A 22,934-nucleotide genomic window follows, 5' to 3' on the forward strand; every position below is an offset into this window, starting at 1 on the left:
TCTCTCTGCAAAGACAGAAAAATTACAAAAGGGTCAAGGCAAGGCTGATGTACTCATTCATAGGGAACATCTCCTACAGCAGTGAGTGCTCTCTCTGAGCCTCAAAAGCCCACATTAGCAAGGTAAGCACTGAGCCACACAGGTCCTTCCATGGACAGGGCACACAGGCCAGAAAAGGGCAAGCTGTGCCGGACTCCCATTTCCTGTGCCACTAACAAAGTTAAGTATAAATTTTCGCAACCATGCAAGCAAAAGAACAAGGATAGCATTCCTTTCTCCAATAAGGTACCACTGTTACTGCTCATGGCTCTCCCAAGCTAAGGATAAGGGAATGTTCTTACACAGAAAAGTAGTTAAGGTCATAAAAAGATTTTTTGTTTAGCTACCACTTGCAGAAACTCTGAGCAAGAATAATTACACACACACCAAGAGGCATCAAAAATGCTATTTGAAGGTCCCATTACAGCACCACAGAATCAGACAAGTAACAGCAGAACACATTCTATCTTTTTCAACAAGGAAGGGTGCTGGAACTGGCAACTGCACAGAGGAAACCATAATGCAAGTGTACAAAAATTTAGCATTCCTGAAATGTCATTCATATTGCTGACTGACCTTCTGTGCAAGTTGGCAGGTTTCTGAATTAAACAAAACGCATCACACAAACATGCAACAGCTACATACTGTCAAACAATTTTTTAAATGTTCATGAAGTATCCGTGTCTTGACAGCTGCTGCCATTGGCTTTAGTCAAGTATCATTAACCATATGGCTTATTGCAAAAAGATACTTACCCTAACAATCTGTGTGTGCTGTCGTTCAACGGCAAGGTGCAGAGCAGTTTGCTGATTAACATTCTGGATATCCAGGTTAGCATTGCCCTGAAAGATATTTAAAACATTAGGATGTTATCATCCCAGCAATTCATCTACAGACAAGGTAGGCCATTACGGCACTGAATATGACCCTGAATATGATTCCTGGTTAGAGGATTTGAGAACAGAAGTGATTAAATACTTTAATTAATCACTGTACAGATGTTAATCTGTTGAATTAAATGAAGTATCAAGTTTTTCAGTCCCTCTGCACCATTAGGCCATTGTAACAATCTCAAAGGCAAGTTTGACCTTTAGAGCTCGACACGTCCTTCCCTGCTCCACTGGTTCTGCATTGCAACTGCAGGTGTAAAGCAGCAAACTATTTTCACATCAGATGGTTAACCAAAGCTTGACATTTAAATCCTCCTGAGAAAAAGAGTCCTACCTGATGCACCAAAAGTTCAGCCACTTCCACATGATTATTGAGAGCTGCTAGATGCAAGGCAGTGTAACCATCATCTTTTTTCTCATCAACAATCCATGGTCGTGGTAACTTGGACAACAGTACACGCATGGCACTGAAATAAACATGCAGAGGTGGCATAAACACACTTATAACGTACACTGAACAACAACAGTTGAACAACATTAATTCTCAGAACTATGTAGAAGTCACTAAAATAACTTTAGTATTTTTTCAGAGAAAGTGGGTGAAAAGCTGTATCAACAGTTCCAAAGCACAATAATTTCATGCTCACTTCCTTCTAATTAAAGCACACAACCAAACCAAACAAACAGCGTGAGAATCAGGTTTGCTTTCCAGAAGGATGTTATCTAGCTATAAAAATTATCTTTAAAAAGTATTCCAACAAATTCTGACACACCTTCTCAAAATCCTTATAGCATCCTTTACTTAAGTAATTATTGACTAAGTTCCACTACATTAGATTTCTTTAAAATCATCACTTTATAAACTGATGCCATGGGCTGTAACAGTTAAAACTCAGTTTCTGAGGAAAAAAAATGTAGTAAGATCTCTTAAGCACAGACAAAATAAATGCTGAAACTATAAAGTGAGTACTAGTGCAATATTTTCCTAACAGATAATGGTTGAGTATAACACCCCATGGCAGTGCCTAGTGGTCAGGGGTAGGGTGAGGTTAAGCAATTCGATTAATACAGACTAAAATCCATGAAGTCTGAAGTGTTAAGGGTATTAACAACACAATGCTAGATAAACAAATTGCTCAATCTTATATTCTCTCAGAAATACAGTTTTCTTAAGCTTACGTGTCTTCACTGAGCTTTTGGAATAGGTAAGCAACCAAATTTAAATCCCTTATTGTCTTATTGTTATAAACAGCATATGCAGCTCCCTTATGACAGTTCCTCAAACACAAACAGAAAACTAGAAACTGCTACAATCTTGTGCCAAGAAACCTCTTCTGTCATCTGATTTTTCCCTACTGTTGAAGCTACATGCTCTCTACAGAAGAAACAGAGCTTCTTCACAAAATAGAACTTTTAAAATCCAAGTAATTCAAGTGGAACCACTCGGTCACACAATGGCTTTCAAGGAAGATAATATAACTGAATTAAACAGTTCTTCATTAGCAATCTGATATTGGAAACATGGGATTTCGATAAGCCTCAGAAATAGCCTCATAAAATGAGTCTCTCAGCTTTTACTAAAACATATTCTCAACAGGTAGGAATGACTGCTCTGTCAAGTAGTAACTGATCTCCTAATTCATTGCAATAATCTGTCACCTTGAACATCCACACTGCATAAATGCTTTCAATCCTAAACTCTCTTTTAGAGCAAGCCGATGAGTTTCCTATAAAACAAGCTAATAGCTATGGTTCTAGGGACAGCTCACCCTAATGAGCCCTCCTGGAAAGCAAAAGAGTCCATGAGGTAGTCTTCTGTACCAGTAAGAAAGTGCACTCCTTCGAGTGCATTGCTCGGATGCTATCCTAACAGATCCTGACTTATTAAGCGTAAGCACATTCTCCTGCTACTGCACTGAGTATGCAACATAAACCCTCAGTTTCCCATTTAATACACCATCCCGGCAGCTGCAGCATAAGTGACACGCCTTTTTTCCTCAGAATTAGAATGTTTGAAGGAGCCCCAACTAACCAACTCCATCTTCAGGCCACAGGATCACATAGGCCCACAGGAGACCATGACCAACCGATATGTGAGGAATTCATAACCAGGCTGTTCAGGAGGTTTTGCCCTCCTCAGAGCAGATGGAAACCATTCTCAATCTCTTAGGATTTTTGTTTTCCTGGCAGAACTAAGCTTCTCACTTCCTCACAGTCCAAATTACTTATAACACAGCAAAATAAGACAACAACACTTCACAGACTGTACATTGCTCACTGTGAAACATTGCTCAGCTTCTATTCATAACACCTTCTACAGCTCTCTCACGTGCTAGGAAAAAAACCCACTAGAATATTTGAGGGAAAAAAACCAAATACTGGCAATATTAATTCTTTGAGAGATTCACTTATGCAAGAATTTCCAAAATTAAGGATATAATTTAGTGAAGCACAAGTTACCAAAGCTTCACGAGCTGTGGCAAAATAGAAAAATATTAGTTGCACTAATAAACATAATTTATTTTGTAATGAAATGATGCAGTATTTTCAAACCTAGGATATAAATCTGCATGTTCAGCTGCCCTAGGGAGCGAGTAAGTCTGAAGCACTGTGGTTCACTTCGTATCTGGACTGTACCTGGGCACACCACCACACCAGCTCTTCAGAGTGCTGAGCTGATACAGAGTACACGGTACCAGCAGCACAACATGTCTTTCTACAGTGGCTTCCTACAGGACATCATGTCAGGTAAGCTCTTTATCTTCACCTGTCAGGCTCAGTGTTTCTATAGACCCCACAGATCTCTAAAGTACCCACTGTGGATCAACTAAAAAAACACAATAAAAAAATACCTGACAGAATAAAAAAACTGACAGAAGCAGTATGACCACTGTGAGTGACCAGGAAAAAAATGGGGCAACATTTTTCATAACCTAAGAAAAAGCCCAAGGTCAAGAAATTTTTCTTACAACTGCAACTACGACTTGAGGAATGCTATGGGAAGGCATCAACAATTACATCAAATTACAGCCAGCTTCTCTCTAAAGTAGCTCTCTAGTCACTAAACAAGCAACTGTTCCAGCCAACTCAGATGATATTTTATATCCTTTTCTTCTGTAAGGAAATAAGAAAATTGCCAAATTCAGAGATAAATAAAATAAAATTTAAAGTATATTCACACATGTTAACAGGTGCCTCAAGAAATGAATATATTTCAGAAACATTACTGACATTTATTTAACACCTCTTATCTTGGAAAAAAAATAAGAAACTAATTCACTCAATATTTTGTATGCTACGAAAAAATCACTCATCCTAGTATTTGCATAACTGCTAGCCTTACCAGATCCTCTTTCAAATCTTTTCCTATTTAGTTTGCTGTCTATACCAGGAAAATTTTCATCTTAAGTTTGACTGAAAAATATTTGGGGGTATCTTGCTTTCTTAGAAATGAGATGCCTGGTACATTTTTGGTGCTTTTAAAATGAATTGGTCTTACTGGAAAAACAGAAGGACCATCAAAACAAACAAATGGCTTCTGTGTGGAATAGATTTTTATCTTATTTATCACAGCAAAGCATCAGAGGGCCAGCAACTACTCGGTTGTTTCTATCTATGCAAGAAAAGTCTACATATCTCTCTTCCAGACCATGCTACATTACTGGACAGTAGGATAGAAGGACTGTTTCATGGAATGACACCTTAAAATTCTGCAAGACATTAATATGCTACAATAGCAAATTCTTTTTGATGCTCAGTGGCTGCACCCTCTTCTTCATTAGCTGAGGTAGTTTCTTTCAATTTTTTGTAGGATTTTCTAGAGCTGCTGCCAAAATTTTGACAGCTAAGTGGCTACCATTCAGAGCAGCACTCACTGGAACAGGCATGCACTGTATCATAAAAGGTCCCATTAGCTGAATTAATGTTGCCAATTGCACAGTAATTCTTGATTCACTTTTTTCTTTAATAGAAGAAAGTTGGGTTGTACTGCTCTGCTTTTAAGATCACAACACAGATGTGGTCCTGAAAATTTGATTTCATATCATATACACTAAAACAGACCACAGGCTACTTTCACTGTAGCTGTACTGAAAAGATCACGAAATCAGCAAATCTAATAGTAGCCCTGAACATGAAAGCAGCTGAAGAAAACTTTTCAGACTATCATCTTCAATGCATTCAGCTGTCACAGATGACATGGCTGATTGAGCAGCTGCAAAGATTATTGGTAAAACGGTTAAAACTCTTATTGAAACACTGAAATTATGCCACCACTGTGCTATTTATATACTATTTCTAAAGCATCCCTAATGAAAAAAACTTTGTAACAGGTAAGTTATGGTATTTGTTGTTCTGCAATATTTTCAGCTTAGCAGGAAGCTGATAAAGATTGTTGGGGGTACAGTGACTTATACAGCCCAACATAATTCATCCCCATAAAATGACCGTCCAGGCTTTAATAGTTATAAGTGATTTGGTAGAAGGAACACCCATTAATACAGTGCTACATTTAATTTGAGATGTAGAAGAATAACAGCAAATGCTGCTGTTGCATGCATCTTTAATTTGACCTTGCTATGCAAGTAATAATTTTTTTTTCTTTTTAAATTCATGTTTTTAGAGAGTTGGGAACCACAGCTTAAGACAGAATGGTTGAGGTTGGAAGAGACCTTAAAGATCATCTCATTCCAACTCCTGCCATGGAAATTCAACAGCATAAATTGCATATTTGCAACAAAAAAATGCATCACAGATTTGAACAGTACCCTAATTCATTTTTAGCTGCACAGAGCACTTGTTTTAACACCAGTTACCAACATCAGTTATACAAAAAGAAAAAATCATTGTTACGATGAAGCTAGCATATGGTATATTATTCATTATCAACCTACATATAAATTTTTTATGCAGTATTTTACTCAGAATTTTTACAGATGCTCATCAGCATTACCTGAGAATGTGACACACAATAACAGATTTATTTGGAAAAATCTACAAGATGAAAGTACTTGTAAACAAGATGAAGCTAGCACCTCATGGTATAAAAATGATTCCACATTTAGCAGTCTTACTGCAAAGGCACCCTTCCACCCTGCTTAAAAAAATACATGAAGAAAAACTAGAGAAGATTCTCTGCTACCAACTGCAATTTGACTGCAGAATTATGTAAATACAGAAGGTTGAGGGTTTGTTGGATGGTGGTGTGGTGGGTTTGTTTGTTTGGCCTTTTGGGGTCTGTTGGGTATTTCATAAGAACAGATCTTAGGTGTAAAAAATTAGAAAGGCTACTTCACAGACACACCACTCTCTAGTGAGTGAAACAACCTGCCAGACTCTCGATTTGGCAAGTTTGCTTTCAGGCAGATAAATGAGATAATTCAACTTACCCTGCAACTTCATGATCACTAGAAGCAATATGAGTAAGGAAATGACAAAGCTAGAGTTGCAGGGAGGGCAGACAGCCCTTTCCAGAAGTAAAGTCTTAGATCAGCATAAATTCATCAGTAATCATATCACCAGGGGTTGTAATGATTCACTGCACTTTCTACTACAGGTTTCTCTACTTCCCTGCCATTCTCCTCCCCCAAGTCAGGCTTCCACTGTTTCAGTGTGACATGGTTTCATAATATATTTTACAGTAATCCTGGTCTGAAGTATTCCCCACACACATACACCACCCTTCACCCCCACATACTCCTCTCCACTGATTCCCAACCCTGGCTGAGCTAAAGCCTGTTCACCCACCTCCTGTGAGCTCCTCAAACAGTTGAAGAAACAGATCAGATTTAAAGACAGCTTCTATGGCAAAGTTTTCTTTTAGGGCTACGTACTTTGATGTGTATTTTATAACACAACAGAAGCAAAACTACTTTTAACTAATCCCATTCTTGTCCTCTGCTCAGAAAACTCCCTCCAAAAGTGGTCCCAACACAGCATCTAAAAGGTCACCCCTTCCTGTTGGATTATTTCTCATACAGAATAGTACTCCAAGTCTGCTCACTGTGAAGCCAAAGAAATATTTGTACCAACATAGTGCAAGAAGTAACACAGGAGCAGGACAGTGCTATTTTTGGCAACGATACGACCGTAAGAGCACGTCAGCACACAACTTCAAGCCAAATCAGTTCCCTGATCTGGTTCACACCACACTCACTTTGCAGTACAGAGTGTTACACTGGAAGAAAGAAGGAAGTACCTACCTCTCAGGAACAAGTAACAAGGAATAGATTAATACCTTAGACTGGTATTACTGAGCATGTTGTATCCTGAAATTAGAGTTTAATATTGCACATCTGACCGATGGCCTAGTCAGTAAAAGTTTAAGTAGACAGACTGTTTCTTTATTCTGGAAAATTTTACAGATTTTCAAGGCTCTCTTGGTTTTGAAAAATCAATTTCAATATACATGAAACTAGAGAAATGATGAGGTATATAAATTTAGAAAGAATACACAAAAATGTATTCTGCATTAGCTTAGACCTTGCATAATGATTTTGTCTTTAGTGTATAGTTATGAAATCAAGGAGAAAAGAAAAAATGTGACTTTTATCAGAAAACTACACTGAAATAGGGTGTAGTGCCCTGGTTACAGGGTAAGCAGCTACCAAGCACAGGACAAAATCAACACAAAAAGAGGAACCAAGGGAAGTATAAATCCAAGACAGTGGTCTGCTCAGGACTTTGCAATACACTCCCTACCCTATAGTACTGAACTTTATAACTACTAATTACATCAATATTCATTGAGATGATATTTCCATTTAATTAGTTTTAATTTTAGATTGAGATATTTTCAGCTTTTTCATTCTTCCTTCTCCCAAGCAAGGATTTTGTCTGAAAAACACAGAAAAAGTCTTGAAGTATTTGGATTGCTGACTGATGTATTTAAATGGCTAAATTTTATTCTTTTTTAAAGAAAACATTGCATATACTCCCTATGAATATGAAAATCCCTCCTCATATTTTGAATGTGCAGTTATTAGTCTTGCCACAAGCCAATTTTGTAAACATGAAAGTCAGATTAATGCAGTGAGCAGTTCCCTTGATTTCTTTTTAAATTCTTTTCTTCTAAAACATTTCAGTTTTTTCAAAGAAAGTAGCACCTAATTTACACGTGCATTTACTTTCTTTAGAAGTAATTCTATGGATAAGCATTATAAACAAAATACTATGGAATTATTAAACGTAATGGTACGTAATTAGATGAATTTACTAATTAAAGCTTTTTCAAATAATTTCTAACTTGATTTGAATATGGAAATTCAGGGCTAGAAATGGACACCGACTTCTTATTTGTAAAAATAACTGTATGATTTCCACCTGAAAACTCAGATTGAGGCCGCTCAGACCTCAAGTTAATCGACATGTTGTTAGTCACGGTATTTTTCACTGATCGAGAAACCAGGTTACACAACCTGCTGTGGCAGCACAGGATATTTATTGTTCTATATCTGCATGAAGTCCTTGCCTTGTTACTAGCAGGGCTGCCTTTCCCCCCCCCCCTTCCTCTCCTCCCCCCCACCCCTGTTTCTAAGTATAGTGACAGCCTCATCAGGGTTTACTAGTAGCAGCGCAAGCTCAGTGAAAACCTGGGAAATCTAACTGGAAACACGAGAGAGAGCTTTATTTGGCAGTGCTAAAAAAACCTGGGGACAAATGGCCAAGCGGCGGTGGAAGTGCAGGCTGCACAATCAATAGGCAGAGAGCTGGATAGAGGCTCCCTTCGCTGCCGGATCGACAATCGACAGCTGAGAGACTATTTTTTGCAATGGTTGACTAAATATGGTCAGGGAAGAGAGAGGCACAAGAGAGCCTGTTTGCCTGGGAGTGCATGTTTCAAATGCTTAGCTGCCTATAAAGCCGTAACAGTTTTGCTCGTGCCCTCTAAGTGGGAAATACGGTTAGTGTCTTCTGTAGTGTGTCTGCGGGAGCCCTGACCTCGCTAGCAGACTTGACCTCTGAAGATGGAAAGTAGCTTCACCACAGACCTGCCTACAGTTAAGCCTGGAAACATAACCTCAAGCAAGAAAAGATGCAGTGCAATATCTAAGGAACTAGAAGAAACCAATATTTGCCGGGGGAGGGGGGAGACGATCGCTATTTTTTTGGTGCCTTTTTTTTATTTTTTTTTGGAAGCAACTCCAACTTTTGGGGGCTTGGTTTTGGTCTTTTGTTGAGTTTTTATTTTTCTTTTTGGCTGTGATTATTATCATCTGACAGTGGGCTAAGTTCACCTTCCCTTGGCTTCCTAGCATCTATCCTTGGAGTCTTAACTCTCAGTCCAGCAGACATAAGGTATAATTTCTATACAACATCATCCATATTTTAGCATTCAAAGAAGGGCAGAAGGTGCCAGTTAGGCACCCATCTTCATGCTTTTTTTTTCCTTTTAAGTTTTATCTATTTAAGGTGGTGAGGTACTGTATGCACCGACATTCGCCCCCCCTTGCCTCCCCCTCCCATGTAACGAAGAGCTGATTCAGCGAATAGAGTGAGAGAGCACTCAGGATGAGATGGCTGCTGCTGATGTGTCTCTAGGTCATTACCTCTCTTCCAACTGCAAATGCTGCATGATACTAAGCTTACAGGTAACAGAACATCAGGAGACCTGCATTATTCTGCACGTTTAAAGGATGCCTATGACTTTCTGCATGTGTATCTTATTTACTAGAATGTTTTTTTTATTGTTATATTAATCCCTCTACTCTGGGAACAGCTTAATTTTGAGTGTGTTAAAGTACCAAGCATTTGTAGTGTAAAGAGCAGGTTGAAAGAAAACGTTAGTCCAAATTTCATAGCAAAAAAGAAAAAAAAGAAACAGACCCCAACTTGCTTGGTAGGTAGAATTCATTTTAAAGAAAATAAACTAATAAATTGCAATGCCATTAACTGGTTGTTCATTTCAGTGAAATATATTATTATCTTCCTATGCACAACTAAAAAAATTACCAACTTTAAAAAGAAAACCTAATAAACAGTGTGGTAGAGCAACGATGAGTTCTCAAATAGGTCTAAGCAAAATTTTCAAGGTGCTTTATCTCAGATGTACATGAAAACAACCTACTTAAAAACTAGAATGTGACTGCTGTGATTCTAATGCTGCATTGCTGATTCTCCTTGTAGTACTGGGCTAGCTACTGCTACACTCTGATTTGCTCTCTATCAGCTGCACTAGGTTTTTGTCATGAGCTGCAGAAATTCTTACTTCCTCTGCTCTCAGCTTTCCTTATGACTATTACAGTAACTAATTCTTAAGCTTATTTCAAGTTTACCTTCTAATGCTGTAAAGACAAAGCTTACTCTTTACTGTAACCCCAATCAACTCCTGAAATACAAATTAAGCAACTATAAGCTATATCAGACAGTCCCTTAGAAGTCAAAGCCATACTGTACATCAAATATTTAACTACCATTCCGAAACAAGTCGCACAGAATCTTACGAAACTTGGGAGTTTGTTTCTTTTGGTTTGTTTGTTCAGGGTTAATTTTTTTAGTTGTCATAAATATTTCGAGTGTGGACAAGACTTTGACTGAAGCAGGTGAGTGCCAGTTTTAAAAAATGAGAAAAGATGCTTGCAGAAGTGTTGAATAGGTATTAGCTTTCACATGTGACCTTTGGCCTAACAATCCAAATCCTGTCACAGCAGTTAGAGGTTGTTTTCTTAATTCAATGTCATCATCTTTATGATAAGCAGGATCAATGGTGACATGTGCTTTTGTGTTTGGTCTTTGTTAGTTTTCTTTTGTTTTTTTTTAAACCACTTTGAAATACAGTGTAACTAAGTACAAACCTACAAAGAGTTTGCAGAATACCGGATAGGATACAAAAAGCATGGAAGTGGGATTTGGGGTAAGAAAATAAGTTTACAACTGCCATTTTAGACAAGTCTATGCTTCCCTTCAGGACACTGAAGATGCAAACTGTACACCAGCATGAAAATCTGCTAGAAGACCTGGGAGGAAGTGGAAGCTTTTTACACTGGACTACAACTAAAAATTCCAAGAAAAGACGTTGCAAAGCTACCAGCCATTCAACTCCTCTCCACTTAAACACGATCACTTAGAACAAACAGCAAGAGACTGAAAAAATATGGAAAGGCACTTCTAACATCAGTGTCATCCCAAAACAATGAACTGTAACCAGCTATAAGACACTGTGCAGGTAAATCGCATTGCAAAGTTCAGTTAGCATAGTAAGTTTATTTTCTATCATCAGTTAATCATAACGTCATTCTTCCAAAGAATTGTCAGCATGAGTTTTACCTAATGACAGCAAGAGAATTCAGCAAAATATTTTTCAGCTTCATCAGACAGGCAGTCGAGCAACTCTATGTGTACCTGCTCAGAGCACATACTTCTTTATGTACCCATATGAACATACAATGCTATGGAATGTAAAGAAGTATGTATTTTTGGCAGGCAAGGAACGACCAGTAAGAGGAAACTAAACAGCTGCTGGAAGAAACAGGTTTCCCTCTTGTTTGAATGACATTCATGTGACAAATTGGCCTGCTAAGGGTCAGCTGGTATTGCCAAAATAACTCATACTTGTTAGTAACAAATCACAAACCATTAAATTAAGTGACTATAAAAATGGCTAGGAAGAATTGTTAACAGCTGATAAGCAGAATATTAGTTGCAAACAGAATTCAAAACAAGGCTGGAAACGTCATCCTGAAATGCACCAATTAAGATTGCAGCATAGCTGCAAAATTTATCATTACCAGTACTCCTCACTTAATAGATCCTAAAGTAAACTTAAAAGACTGATTCTCAAAATCTATCTCATCAAAAACAAGCCACTGTTCTAGTAATCACAGCCTGTTCTGTGTATCTCAGATGGTAGTACTTAAATTTGCATCTACCATAGAATATTTAATCCACAGGTTGCAACTGAGACAAGTATTAGCAGCTGAGAAATTATAGCTGTGATTTAGAGAAAATAATTGCCAAAATAATTGAGTATAATAACTTCTGCAATTTAATAAGACTTAAGTTAGAATTTTCTCCAAATCAGCACTTATTATGCTCAGTGAGCTCTTCGATACAAAGTGCAGTGTCAGGTTTAGCACAAAGTGACAATACAGAGATTTCTAGGCCACAGTTGCTAGTCAGCGGATTAAAGCTATTGACAGATTCCTAAATGAAAACACAAATGACAACTACAACCTCAAAGGTAAGTTTTCTTAAACATTATTTTCAAATAAGCTGTATTTATTTTAAATTCAAATTTTAGAAAATTGGCCATGAAAATATGACTTCATAACATCCAGAAAATTTTAAGAACTACATGAGAAATAGTTCTGCAACTGTTTCAAGTTCTAAAAGTGGTATTAATTAAAATATACTGGTGCATATAATCCCTAATTAAAGACACTCGACATCAAATTCAGGAACAAGGGAAAAACACGAGGAAAGAACTCCCTGTTCATCAATCCAGCCATTCCTATTCATGACAGCAACCTTCTAAAAGCAGTTATTAAAAAGGATATGTCCATCATACGTAGGCACATTTGGCCCAGATTAAAGATTCTAACTGTACTCCTCTGCTTACTTAAATGTTTGGAAGGGAAAAAAACAAACAAACAAGAAAAATAAACAAAGGCAATGTATGATTTTTAGATGGGGATATTATTTTTAAATACTCACATAATTCTCAAATAGCTAGTAATATATATAGCCTGATATTTTTAACACCTGAAACTACATATAATACAAGAAGAAACATTATCTAATCTGAACCACTATCTCATCTGCTTAAGAAAGAAAAATATCAATGTGTTTTAAAGCTATTTCTCTTACAAGCAGATATTTTGACATGAAAGCTACAGTATCTTAACATCTAAATTAAAACCTGGTTTTTAGTGTGAAACAAATCAAATTGCAGCAGTTTTCCTGAATAGAGGAATGCTACTGAACTTGATTACGATCACAGAAGCAATTTGGTATTACTAAAAGGTTCATTGAGGGGTTAATTGCTAAGCGTTTAGTTCTTTTCCTAAAGAGTTTGTGTGCTCAGCACCGATTGATTTGGCTTCCACTATATAATGAGACCAATTTTTTTAACAGCTTAAATTTATTTTGAAAGGGTTTTGGTAATTATTTGTCATACCGTGTTCTTTCTTGTATAACATTGCACTGCTATGCTGTAACAAAATGACAGTTCAGATCGATACAGAAGTTAAAATTATATGTTGACATTGCTTCCTGCTAGTTCATGTTAGCATATCTCTAAGAATACATATCCAGTCACTCCAAAATGTCACATCCATCACTTAGATCAGCTGTTCAATTTTAACTGAGCACACGTTGAACTTTGGGCATCTGCTGACACAGTTGTAACTCAAACATTTCAACTGTGTGACTGACAGGGATAACAGATGCTGACATTATCAAATGCTACACGGCTTTTTTTCCACAGCCGTTTTTTGTCCCGATATGGCCAGTACATGAAACTGTATTGCCATCCAAAAGTGCACTTGAGCAGCTGTATCTGTAAAACAGTTCCTCTATAACTGGTAAAAATAGAAACTCATTTTATAGCCATCTTGATGCTGAAGTCCAAGTGACACACCTGCTATGTTTCTATTAGGATACACGGTGTTGGGAATATATTTACATAAATCTTCTCACCAGCATCAGACTATGCAACAAACAGATGTAGACTACCCTTGACATACTCATTACTAGCGAATGGTTTGAACTAAGGTTGTCCCCTACTTTCCATTGTAGTCAAAGCTCAGAAAGAATTCAATATATGATGGGGGGAAAAAAAATAGCTATGCGAGCACTCACAAACATATTAAGGACCTTAATTTAGAAGGAATCAGATGAAACTTCAGACGGTTCTTTAAAAGCTGTATTTTTCTGGCACTGAACTTTTTTACATATACTATCAGAGCAAAAAAAAAATAAATTTATCCTACTGTATTATATAATCATTCCTAAAAAGTTAATACTAACCAGAGATATAGCAATGGAATTGAAAGCACTTGACATTTATACTTGTGCTAACCAACTACAGCATAAAAGCAGCTGCAAAAGGGAACCTGCCAAAAAATGAATGGGGGGGAGTGTGGGGGGAAAACTGAAACCTTCTTCCCCAGTGCAGTTTAACATAAAGAAGTAAGGGAGCTCTACATGATTAGAAATTTTAAGACTTCAGTTTCTAATCTAATCTAAAATTTCATTATTGCAGATAGGAAAAAGTTAAAACTGTAATTTTCATTTGAGACTCATCCAAAGATCCTCAAGGAAATACTCAAGACGGAACAAATCTATACAGGTCTTTCTGGTATACAGCTTTTCATTTTGCCATCTCCAAATCAGTGAAAGAGTTAAAAATTTGCATTGACAACAAATTGTGTAACACAGAAGAAAGCCACATGTTCTTTGTGAACTGTTCATGTGCTTAAAAACGTGTTACTGAATTATAAGCTCCCTGCACTCCAATGCTTTGCTAAAGCTGGTAAAATGGAACCAAATCACCTCTTCAATGGATTTGGTCCCCTTCAACCAGCTGTAGCTATGCATTGATCACTACAGGATTTCTTATATTTTTAAAACTGGACGCAAAGCCTGCTCAGAATAATTATGTAGTCCTCTCTGCAGTTCAGTTCAACTATTCTAGACAGCCTGAAGACAGAAGGTAACAAGGAGTGTAGCAAATTCTGTATTCTAAGATTTCAAGTCTGTATTTGTAAATAAATAGCTGTTTTTTATGTTTACATTCAGTGAAAATTCATCTCTTAAAACATTTATAAAGAAGATAGGTAAGCAGTGAAATAAACACATTTTCCAACTATTTATTGTCTCTTGAATTTTTCCTCTGGTGCCCTTTGCAGCAAAACTGATCAAAAAAAAACCAAACAAAAAGCCCAGCAAAATGAAACCATCATGAACAGTACTGATAGGGAAGATCTATTTTATGGGCACCCCTCTTTTCCTTCCACTCCCCCCCTTTTTTTAACTGCATGAGGGAGGAAACTCTGCAGGGTAGAAACTGTATTTGCCATCTTGTACATGTCGGGCATATTATTTACTATTTAAAGATAATAAATTTGTCACTGACCTCAACAGCTACAGGCTAATCTGCCATCTAATTATAGGTCTGCTCATGGAGGTTATATTCTTTCTCCAAACCAACTTGAACAAAAGTATTCTTTCAAAGCATTTTCTGACATAATACTTTAGTAAGAGGTTTTAGAAACACGCTTTTTGCACTCAGCTTCAAATAAGTTTAACCTACACACTTACTGTCAGAACTGCAAATACAAAAGCAAAAAAACATTTTGACTGGTTTAGGAAATAATTGTACAACTCTCGTTACCTCACAACTTGTCTCTTTGAGGACCTCCATGACAACACAGCATGCGAGTCCTGGAGACACTCATTAACACTAAGCAGAGGTGAGAAACCCCCCCTCCCTCTCAGTTAAATCGCTACAGTTAGAAATTGCACTGCCAACCCCTTCAAACCATCTGCAAATCTAAAAACAAGTAAGGATCTCCTAAATAGTAAGAAGACCACGGGGAAAACTTACAATTCTATTTTAAACCACAGTCTCCTACTCGTCGGTTTATGAACATAAAGATGACATATTCCTTGCTATTGGAGGGCAATACATGAGATCTGCACCTTACCCCAGCATTTTAATTTTTTAATTTAAAGTCCAGCAGAACTTATTGCTCTGAGAACTGACTGTACACATGTTGAAGTCAGGTCAGCTAAGAGCAGCCTCTATTTAAGATCCTAGCTGCAGAGTGAATAAAGCTCTCTTCACAAGATACAATGCAAATCAAACTAACTGGGACAACGGATATAAAATACGCCCACACTTCACAGTCATGTCTTCAGCTCAAAAATCTGAAGTCACAGGTATGCGAACAGATCAAACATAAGCAAGAGATAACATGGTAAAAATATCCAATCTCTACAGTATTTTCAAATTTTATTCTCCTTTTTTCTGTCTGAAAAAAATGTCATTAACACTGAAGAGGCAAAATCTGTCAAGTTTTGGGGTTCACAGTACTGTGAAAAAAAATCCAAAATAAATGCACTTTTAATATGACTGACTCAGTCAAAAATCACGAACAAGAAACCATGTATTAAATGAAAATTTAACTTCCCCACACTCCATTTAAAATTTCTTTTCAGCTCTATCTCATGCACAAGTTTAAAGCTACCTACAGCACGAAGTAACATTTATTCTACATTTCAACACTATACAGTAGCATGAAAAACAGAAGTTATGCTTCTGTACCAATTCACAAGGTACAAAAAGAAACAAAATAAGAAAAGGAAAAATATTCTAGCAAGAATAGGATGCTCTCCAAAATACACTATACCTTGACTTATGGAAAACACTGTCGCACTGTCCTGGAAGATTAAGTGCTGAGTAAAATCTAACCTATTTGACATAAATTGCTATCTTTCTTATAATATTTATCCAATATTCAAATGTTTAAAATAGAATATATTTGTTTTGATATGAAAAATGAAAAACACTGGAATACTCTTCTCAGCATAATTTGTGGTTGTTTTTCTTCTTGGACATCTATATTCCTACTGTTCATAAATGTCAGAATTCAGGCAAAAAGAGGTTTTGCACTAAAAATTAAATTGGTTCCAAGTACCTATTTGACATAAACTGTAAAAAATACTACAGAAATCTATTTCACTTAATTGGGGTATCCATGCACTTAAAACATGCATTTATTTTATTATCATTAGCAAGGAAGATGGATGTGGACTTTATCGATACTTGCATATATAGCAAGTTTTTAAGTTTTAGAATTATAGATATGCACACAAATGTATACACATTTATATACATATATGAACATATGTTTAACTTTTATAAAATAACATAGACAATAACATAATATCTTCATATATTTGAATATATGGGGAATTTAGTGCACTGTATCCATATAAAGCACCACATCCGGGAGCCACAAAAACTCCAGTTTAGGTGGAGCAGGAAAACTTATATTAGGAAAAATAGGTCCTTAAGTAAGGCTTCAAGCAGAATTTATTATGTACTGTTTGTGATCCATAGCAGCTACAAGCTGAAGTTCAGGGGGTTATTTTTAACAGTGTTTTAAACAGCCTGTGCTTAGTACATTTAACAGATGAGTAAAAGCCATTGTTCTGTATCAGATTAGGAAAACAGAGGCAAATATAAAACCTTCGGTTTCATTCAGAAACAGGCGAGTGGTAGAACTACAGAATCAACAATGAAACTAATAAGTGTCACTAAACTCTTGAAGAATATAAAACTCCACTCCTAAATGAATTAAACTCTTACAATGATTTTTGGCTGCGGGAGAGAAATCAAACTACATTTATTTTGGTTTAATTTTCAGACATTTCTTCCCAGGCTGATGTCTGACATTGTGAGCATTACATATTTTACATGAAACTACTGCTTCTGTGATGTAGTACATTGCGTACAATGTGTACAACATTCTCTTTCTGCATGCTTCAGAAATGCTCAGATGGAACTGCAACCAAAAAAGAATATTAAATATCAATTGAAACCCTATGTGTAGGGGGAACTCACACATGGTACAAATCACTAATACTGGAAATATTTTCCTATACTTCCAATAAAAACTTCTGTAAAGGAGAGAAGATTCTGGGGAAAACTGCACTATGCCTCACATTCTATCAACCATCAAACTGACGCAGTGTGAACTACAACTTGGATCCCTCTGTCAAAGTAGCAGTTGGCAACTCCTAAAACACTCACTCACAGAAAAACCTTCACACCTATGAAGAACATTTTTTTCCCATACAATTTCCCTGCACCTCGTGTTGGATCGTGGTCACACAAACCAACTACCACAAGAGCTGAAGAAAAGCACTGCACAAAAAAAAGTAATAAAAAATACCCCACCTAGGTAGCTGAGACAAGAAACAGTGCTCTTGCTGTTACGTAAATAAGAAGAATTCACATTAAGTGAAGAAGTTACCAAGTCAGACTTGAAAGAATTGTCTTTTGAATGCCAAAAGTAAGCTCTCTTCACCTGATCCTTGACATGTTCTCCTGAAGACCCTTTATGAGTACTGTAGAAAGTGGTAAACACATTTCTTGGTCCTATCGACACTTCCAACCGCTACTTCTACTTTGGGAAGTGCAATTCCGTTCCATATGCATATATAAATATTAACATTTACTTCTTAACTATCAGCCTTGATAGCAATGTTCTAAGAGATTAACTCAGATTTTAATCCCATACACTAATATGGGTGCAATTTATACTAATTTACAACTTTATTTGTCCAACTTCACTCGACTGAAAACTAGAATTTAGTAGTAAACAAGTAAACACACATTACTTTTTGTGTAAACTATACTGAATCCTCCATCACCGTATGACAAATTATTATTGAAGTCTTGCTAGAATGACAGCTTTGAAAAATACTGTTTATCCACAATGTAATAACCAACCACGTCTCAGTTTACTGAGACAGAAATGTTTGCTAAGGAGGAAAGGACAGGAGAAAGAAAACCCAAAGTCCTCCTTCTGAGTAATTCTAACTTTGAAATTAAGAGGCTCCGGTCGAAAAGGTGTGGAAAAGAAAATGACAGCTCTTTACTAAATATATATATATATATATATATATTGCCGCTCTTGGTCCCTCGGCGCAGTTATAACACCCCCAGCAGGGGGCGCCCCGGGAGGCGGGGCTGCGGTGCCTCCCTCACGGCCACCAGGGGGCGCTGCTGCGCCTCCGGGAGGGGCAGGTGGGGGGGGCAAACCCAGGGAGCGCTTTGCCGACCGCCAGACGGGCCCGCACGGCTAAAGGCGGATCTCAGTCGCAGCAGCGGGGCTGAGACCCCAAGGAGAGCACCCCCCACAAGGACTATCCTGCTGTATCCCAGAGTGGGGGTGGTTGGAAGACCCTCCGCAGCCAGCGCCAGGCCCCAGGCAGTCCACGCCGGGCCCGGGGCTGTGGAGGCGGCAGCTGGCAAGGGACGGAGGTGCCAGTCCGTCCAGTGAAAAAAAGCAGGGAGACCAGGAGACGAACGAGAATTCCTTTGGTCTTCAGCAGCAACCAGGAGGCGTCCAGGCAGCGGGCAGAGGTGAAACCGGGACCTCTCTCGGGGCTCGAAGAAGCCAATGACCCGTCCGAAAAAAATGAACCCAGAGCTCTTCCTCCCCACACCGCTCCCCGAGTCCGAGCAAAAGTCAAAGTCCCACCCTCAGAGGAAAAAAACCTGATCTCTCCCTTCCCCCCAACAGTGGATACAAGGGGGGATGGAGTTTCCCTTATGTGATTTAGCTGGTGTGCCGAGGTTATTTAGCATTTCAATGAAGTGGTTGTTAAGTCCCAGACTCGCCTAACAATGGAATCTTAGCTTACTAGCAAGAAGCGGTTGGTATAGGAAAATTCACTAGGAAAAAAAAAAAGTATAAAGCTATGACAAACCAGCAACACAGCTATTCCATTAAGTTCTACCTATGCAATAGTTTTTTAAAGCTACCCTAACTGAAGATTGAATGTAGACATATAGTATGCTGCTAGCATAAAACAAACTATGCCTTAAAACGAACTTTTTCAGTTGAGTCGCTATATAAAAGCTAAAATAGGAACTTCCTTCTATACATACTTCTAAGAAAATATAATTAACTGTTTCTTATCTGTCGAGTACAATTTAATGCAACAATCCTCAGATCACTTTGTAACTGTGTGGTATGCTTAATAATTACTCACAAATAAGTATTCCTAGAAAACTCAAATCCCTTTGCCAATTCCAATATTCAAGAAGGGAAAAATTTTTATAAATCTTATCTCAAGATTCCATCTTTAAGATCTTACTTCATAACTTATCAAAACTTTTATTGGCCGAATTTTACAGCCATGACAGGAAATTCCCCAGGAATTTGGAGTTACCTGAATACAGCATTAAACTGAGCAGACTAGTAGCTTCATTCTAGTAACAGCGTCCAAGTATTAGAAAGATGCACAGCTAAGTGCATTTAACATTTAAGAAATACAACTACATAGATGTAAAGATTGTTTGAAAGAATACCACAGTTCTACCTTCATGTGCACTTGGTTTCCTTTTAAAAATGATAAAGAATTATCTTAAAAAGAAATCTTTACCTAGGGTTTCCTCTTAGGGCAGCATGGTGAAGAGCATTAAACCCATTGTTGTTGGTGATAGTAACATCTGCTCCAGCTTCTAACAGTACAGCCAGGATGTCATCACGCTTTTTACTTATTGCATCATGAAGTGGAGTGTCACCTTCAGAATCCTAAAACCAGCAATAATTTACATCAATTTTTGCATGCATCCACATGAAAAAAAAATGCTAATATCACTAGGAAAACAGACTACACAAACACAAAACAGCTCTTCAAGACCTGAAAATGTTGTTACACTGCAGAGTTCAGAGCAAGCTACTTCTTGTCTTGCTCCAGTTTTGGAAATGCTTCAGTGCGTAACCCTGCCTTGGGCTCCAGAATTCTACAGTTACACTATGGCCAGAACTACGCTTTCCATCCGACAGTACCAAACACACTGGTGTAGATATTGACTTCTCTATGCCTAACATCCAGATGGAGTTGATGCCCATATTACAACTTATGCCCTAGACTAACAGTGAGAAGACACATCCATTTAAGCTTATTTGCAGCTATAAAGGCAAAATCTCTACATTTATGCTTCCAGTAAAATTCTCACACCATATAAGTCAGGAAGCCTTTTGTCACCAACACTGAGTCAGCTGCAAACTGACTAACGCAGAAACTGAACATTTTAGCAATACACTAGTACGAAAACAAATCTTTACAGTAAGAATCGAAAACTGCCAAAGAAAAAGTGCCAGAATATGGAAATACTTGAACCAGCATGAACCAGTTTGCCAAAACTTAGTTATGTAGCTTTGTAGGTTTTATTTGGTTTAATTGATCATATTTTCTGAATTTACTGTTAACAGACTAATATTTACACAGTGAATTAACTGGAGTAGTAGAATGCTGGCCATTTAAATTCCAGTCATGCCTCAGTCTGAATTCCCTGTGCTCTCATCAACCAAATCAATCACCTACTCACACTTGCACATCACAGTTCCTCAGCACACACGTAGAACCTGAAAGTCCAGTCTTATCAGTGACCATTATATTTTCCAGATGGAGCACCATAGCACCATTCTACTGAATTTTTCAATTCAAATAAAATTCTATAATTTAAAGCCAGGAAAATCCACTCTGACTACCCATACATCATTAAGTGATATGCAGTCACCCTTTACTGGCCTCAGCACATCAGATTCTTTATTATATTTACTGTTCAATAAATACTAAATAGAGACTGGATGGACATAAAGCTCAACTTCACCAAGATCAAGACAGCACTTAAAGAGTCAGGTGAAAACAGATAAATAAGCAATCACTATATTCACTAATTTCGAGAAGGTTTTTGCTCATCTTCTTTTATGTGCATATACAGCTTCAAAAAAAAAATCTCTGATTGTGGACATGGCAAAACAAGGAGGTAATGTGTTATTATTGCATATCTGTATTTGCCCAGGCCATTAGACCTTTTTTTTTCTGATGCAAACCTCTTCAAACTTACCCATTCTCATTAGTTTTACTAATGCAGAGGATGCAGTTGCATTCAGCTCATGCAGAGCATGGATACCTGCTTATTTGATAGCACATTTCCACTCTACCTTCTTAACAGGACATTGCACTTCTGTTTCAGCTTCCACCACATTCATTATAGATGAAACTACCTGTGAAATATGGTACTTGAGATCCTATGCATGAGGGCTTTCTAGATAAAAAGCTAAACATTTAAAAGAATCTGGCTAAATAGTTATTAATCATAGGTCAATTTGGGGAAAAAAATAAAAGGTTTCTTTTAATGAAACATTCCACCATATCATCAACCTGCTAAACTGTAGCTTGCAGAAAGAGCAAGTAGCTTTGGGTTTTGATATAGGAGGAATTAATCTGGAGGGAAAGTTAACAATTACAATGTGAAAATACCAATTAACATCAACTGGCTAGAATACATCAGGTGCCAATCTAACTATCAAGAAAAGAAACATCTAATAACAGCTGATCTCACCTTGGGGTGGAGGTTGAAACAGACAACTTTACAAGCTCTGTTCCTTTCAACTCCACTTTCCATAATTTTTCTATCACCTACATGGAGCGAATCATAAAATTCAGCAGCTGCAAAGTGAACCTACATTAAAATTTACTTTACCTGGAGACTGGGATGGCAGCCGAAGTCCAGTAAAGTCTTCACAACTTGCAGATGACCTTTGTTGACAGCAATATGGAGCGGAGTCTGCCTGCGCTTGTTGCGAGCATTCAGATCAGCACTGCCTCGGTGCAACACCTCAATCACAGCACCCTCATCACCAAAGGCTGCATGGTGGACGGCCCTGTCTCCATCTTTGTCCTGAAGTAGAAACATTCAGGTGTGTATATTTCAGATTTCCTTTGCATTTAAATAAGAAGGTGAATTTAAACTGAACAATTGCACATATTTATTTAAAAATTAGACAACCATGCCACCATCAAAATATGTAATTAAAATAACTGCTCAAACCACAATAGAGGATAAAGAATCTGTTTGTATATACACATACACATTCTACGACATATAATATTCTACACTATATACAACAATTGCCCTGAATCTTTGTGTGATGTGTTCATCAAACTCAAACTGATTCATTTGGGTTTCTATTACAAAACAACCACTGTCCAAAAAAACCCAAATCAAAACCACCCAAAAAATCCACAAACAAAATCCAACCCCCAAACAGTATTACACTCGGGGTAGTCCTTCCTGTAACCCAGGAACTGTTACAGATTCCAAATCATGGGGTAAGACATGAGAATTGCCTTGTTCATACAATTAAGTTAATATTTATTAGGGTTTATTGTATGTGTCTTAGTTTTCACTTCCAGCTTTTCCAAAGAAAATTTGTAATTGACACTGAAATTAAATAGAATCTCTGATTCTACGATGAT

The 22,934-nt window shown here is 37.4% G+C and overlaps 1 protein-coding gene and 1 long non-coding RNA gene across 5 annotated transcripts in view; one reads left to right on the top strand and one right to left on the bottom strand.

The window, feature by feature from the left end:
* MIB1 (mindbomb E3 ubiquitin protein ligase 1) overlaps window positions 1-22,934 on the bottom strand; it is an 84,593-nt gene that overhangs the window by 24,750 nt on the left and 36,909 nt on the right. For 3 of the 4 annotated variants that reach the window (XM_017831866.1, XM_017831857.1, XM_017831849.1), the window contains exons 11-15: window positions 22,159-22,356; window positions 21,617-21,679; window positions 20,046-20,197; window positions 1,264-1,396; window positions 795-881 (exon numbers count right to left, since the gene is read on the bottom strand). In XM_017831866.1, coding sequence (XP_017687355.1) covers window positions 795-881; window positions 1,264-1,396; window positions 20,046-20,197; window positions 21,617-21,679; window positions 22,159-22,356 — 633 coding nt within the window. The remainder of the gene's footprint in view (window positions 1-794; window positions 882-1,263; window positions 1,397-20,045; window positions 20,198-21,616; window positions 21,680-22,158; window positions 22,357-22,934) is intronic. The other variant, XM_017831876.1, reaches the window with a different exon arrangement.
* On the top strand, window positions 8,548-12,499 carry LOC108505650. The gene is made up of 3 exons (XR_001877576.1): window positions 8,548-9,224; window positions 9,324-9,517; window positions 10,834-12,499. It is a non-coding gene; the product is annotated as an uncharacterized LOC108505650 (long non-coding RNA).

This window comes from Lepidothrix coronata, unplaced genomic scaffold (assembly GCF_001604755.1).
Source record: "Lepidothrix coronata isolate B3197 unplaced genomic scaffold, Lepidothrix_coronata-1.0 Scaffold6, whole genome shotgun sequence".
Lineage (NCBI taxonomy): Eukaryota > Metazoa > Chordata > Aves > Passeriformes > Pipridae > Lepidothrix > Lepidothrix coronata.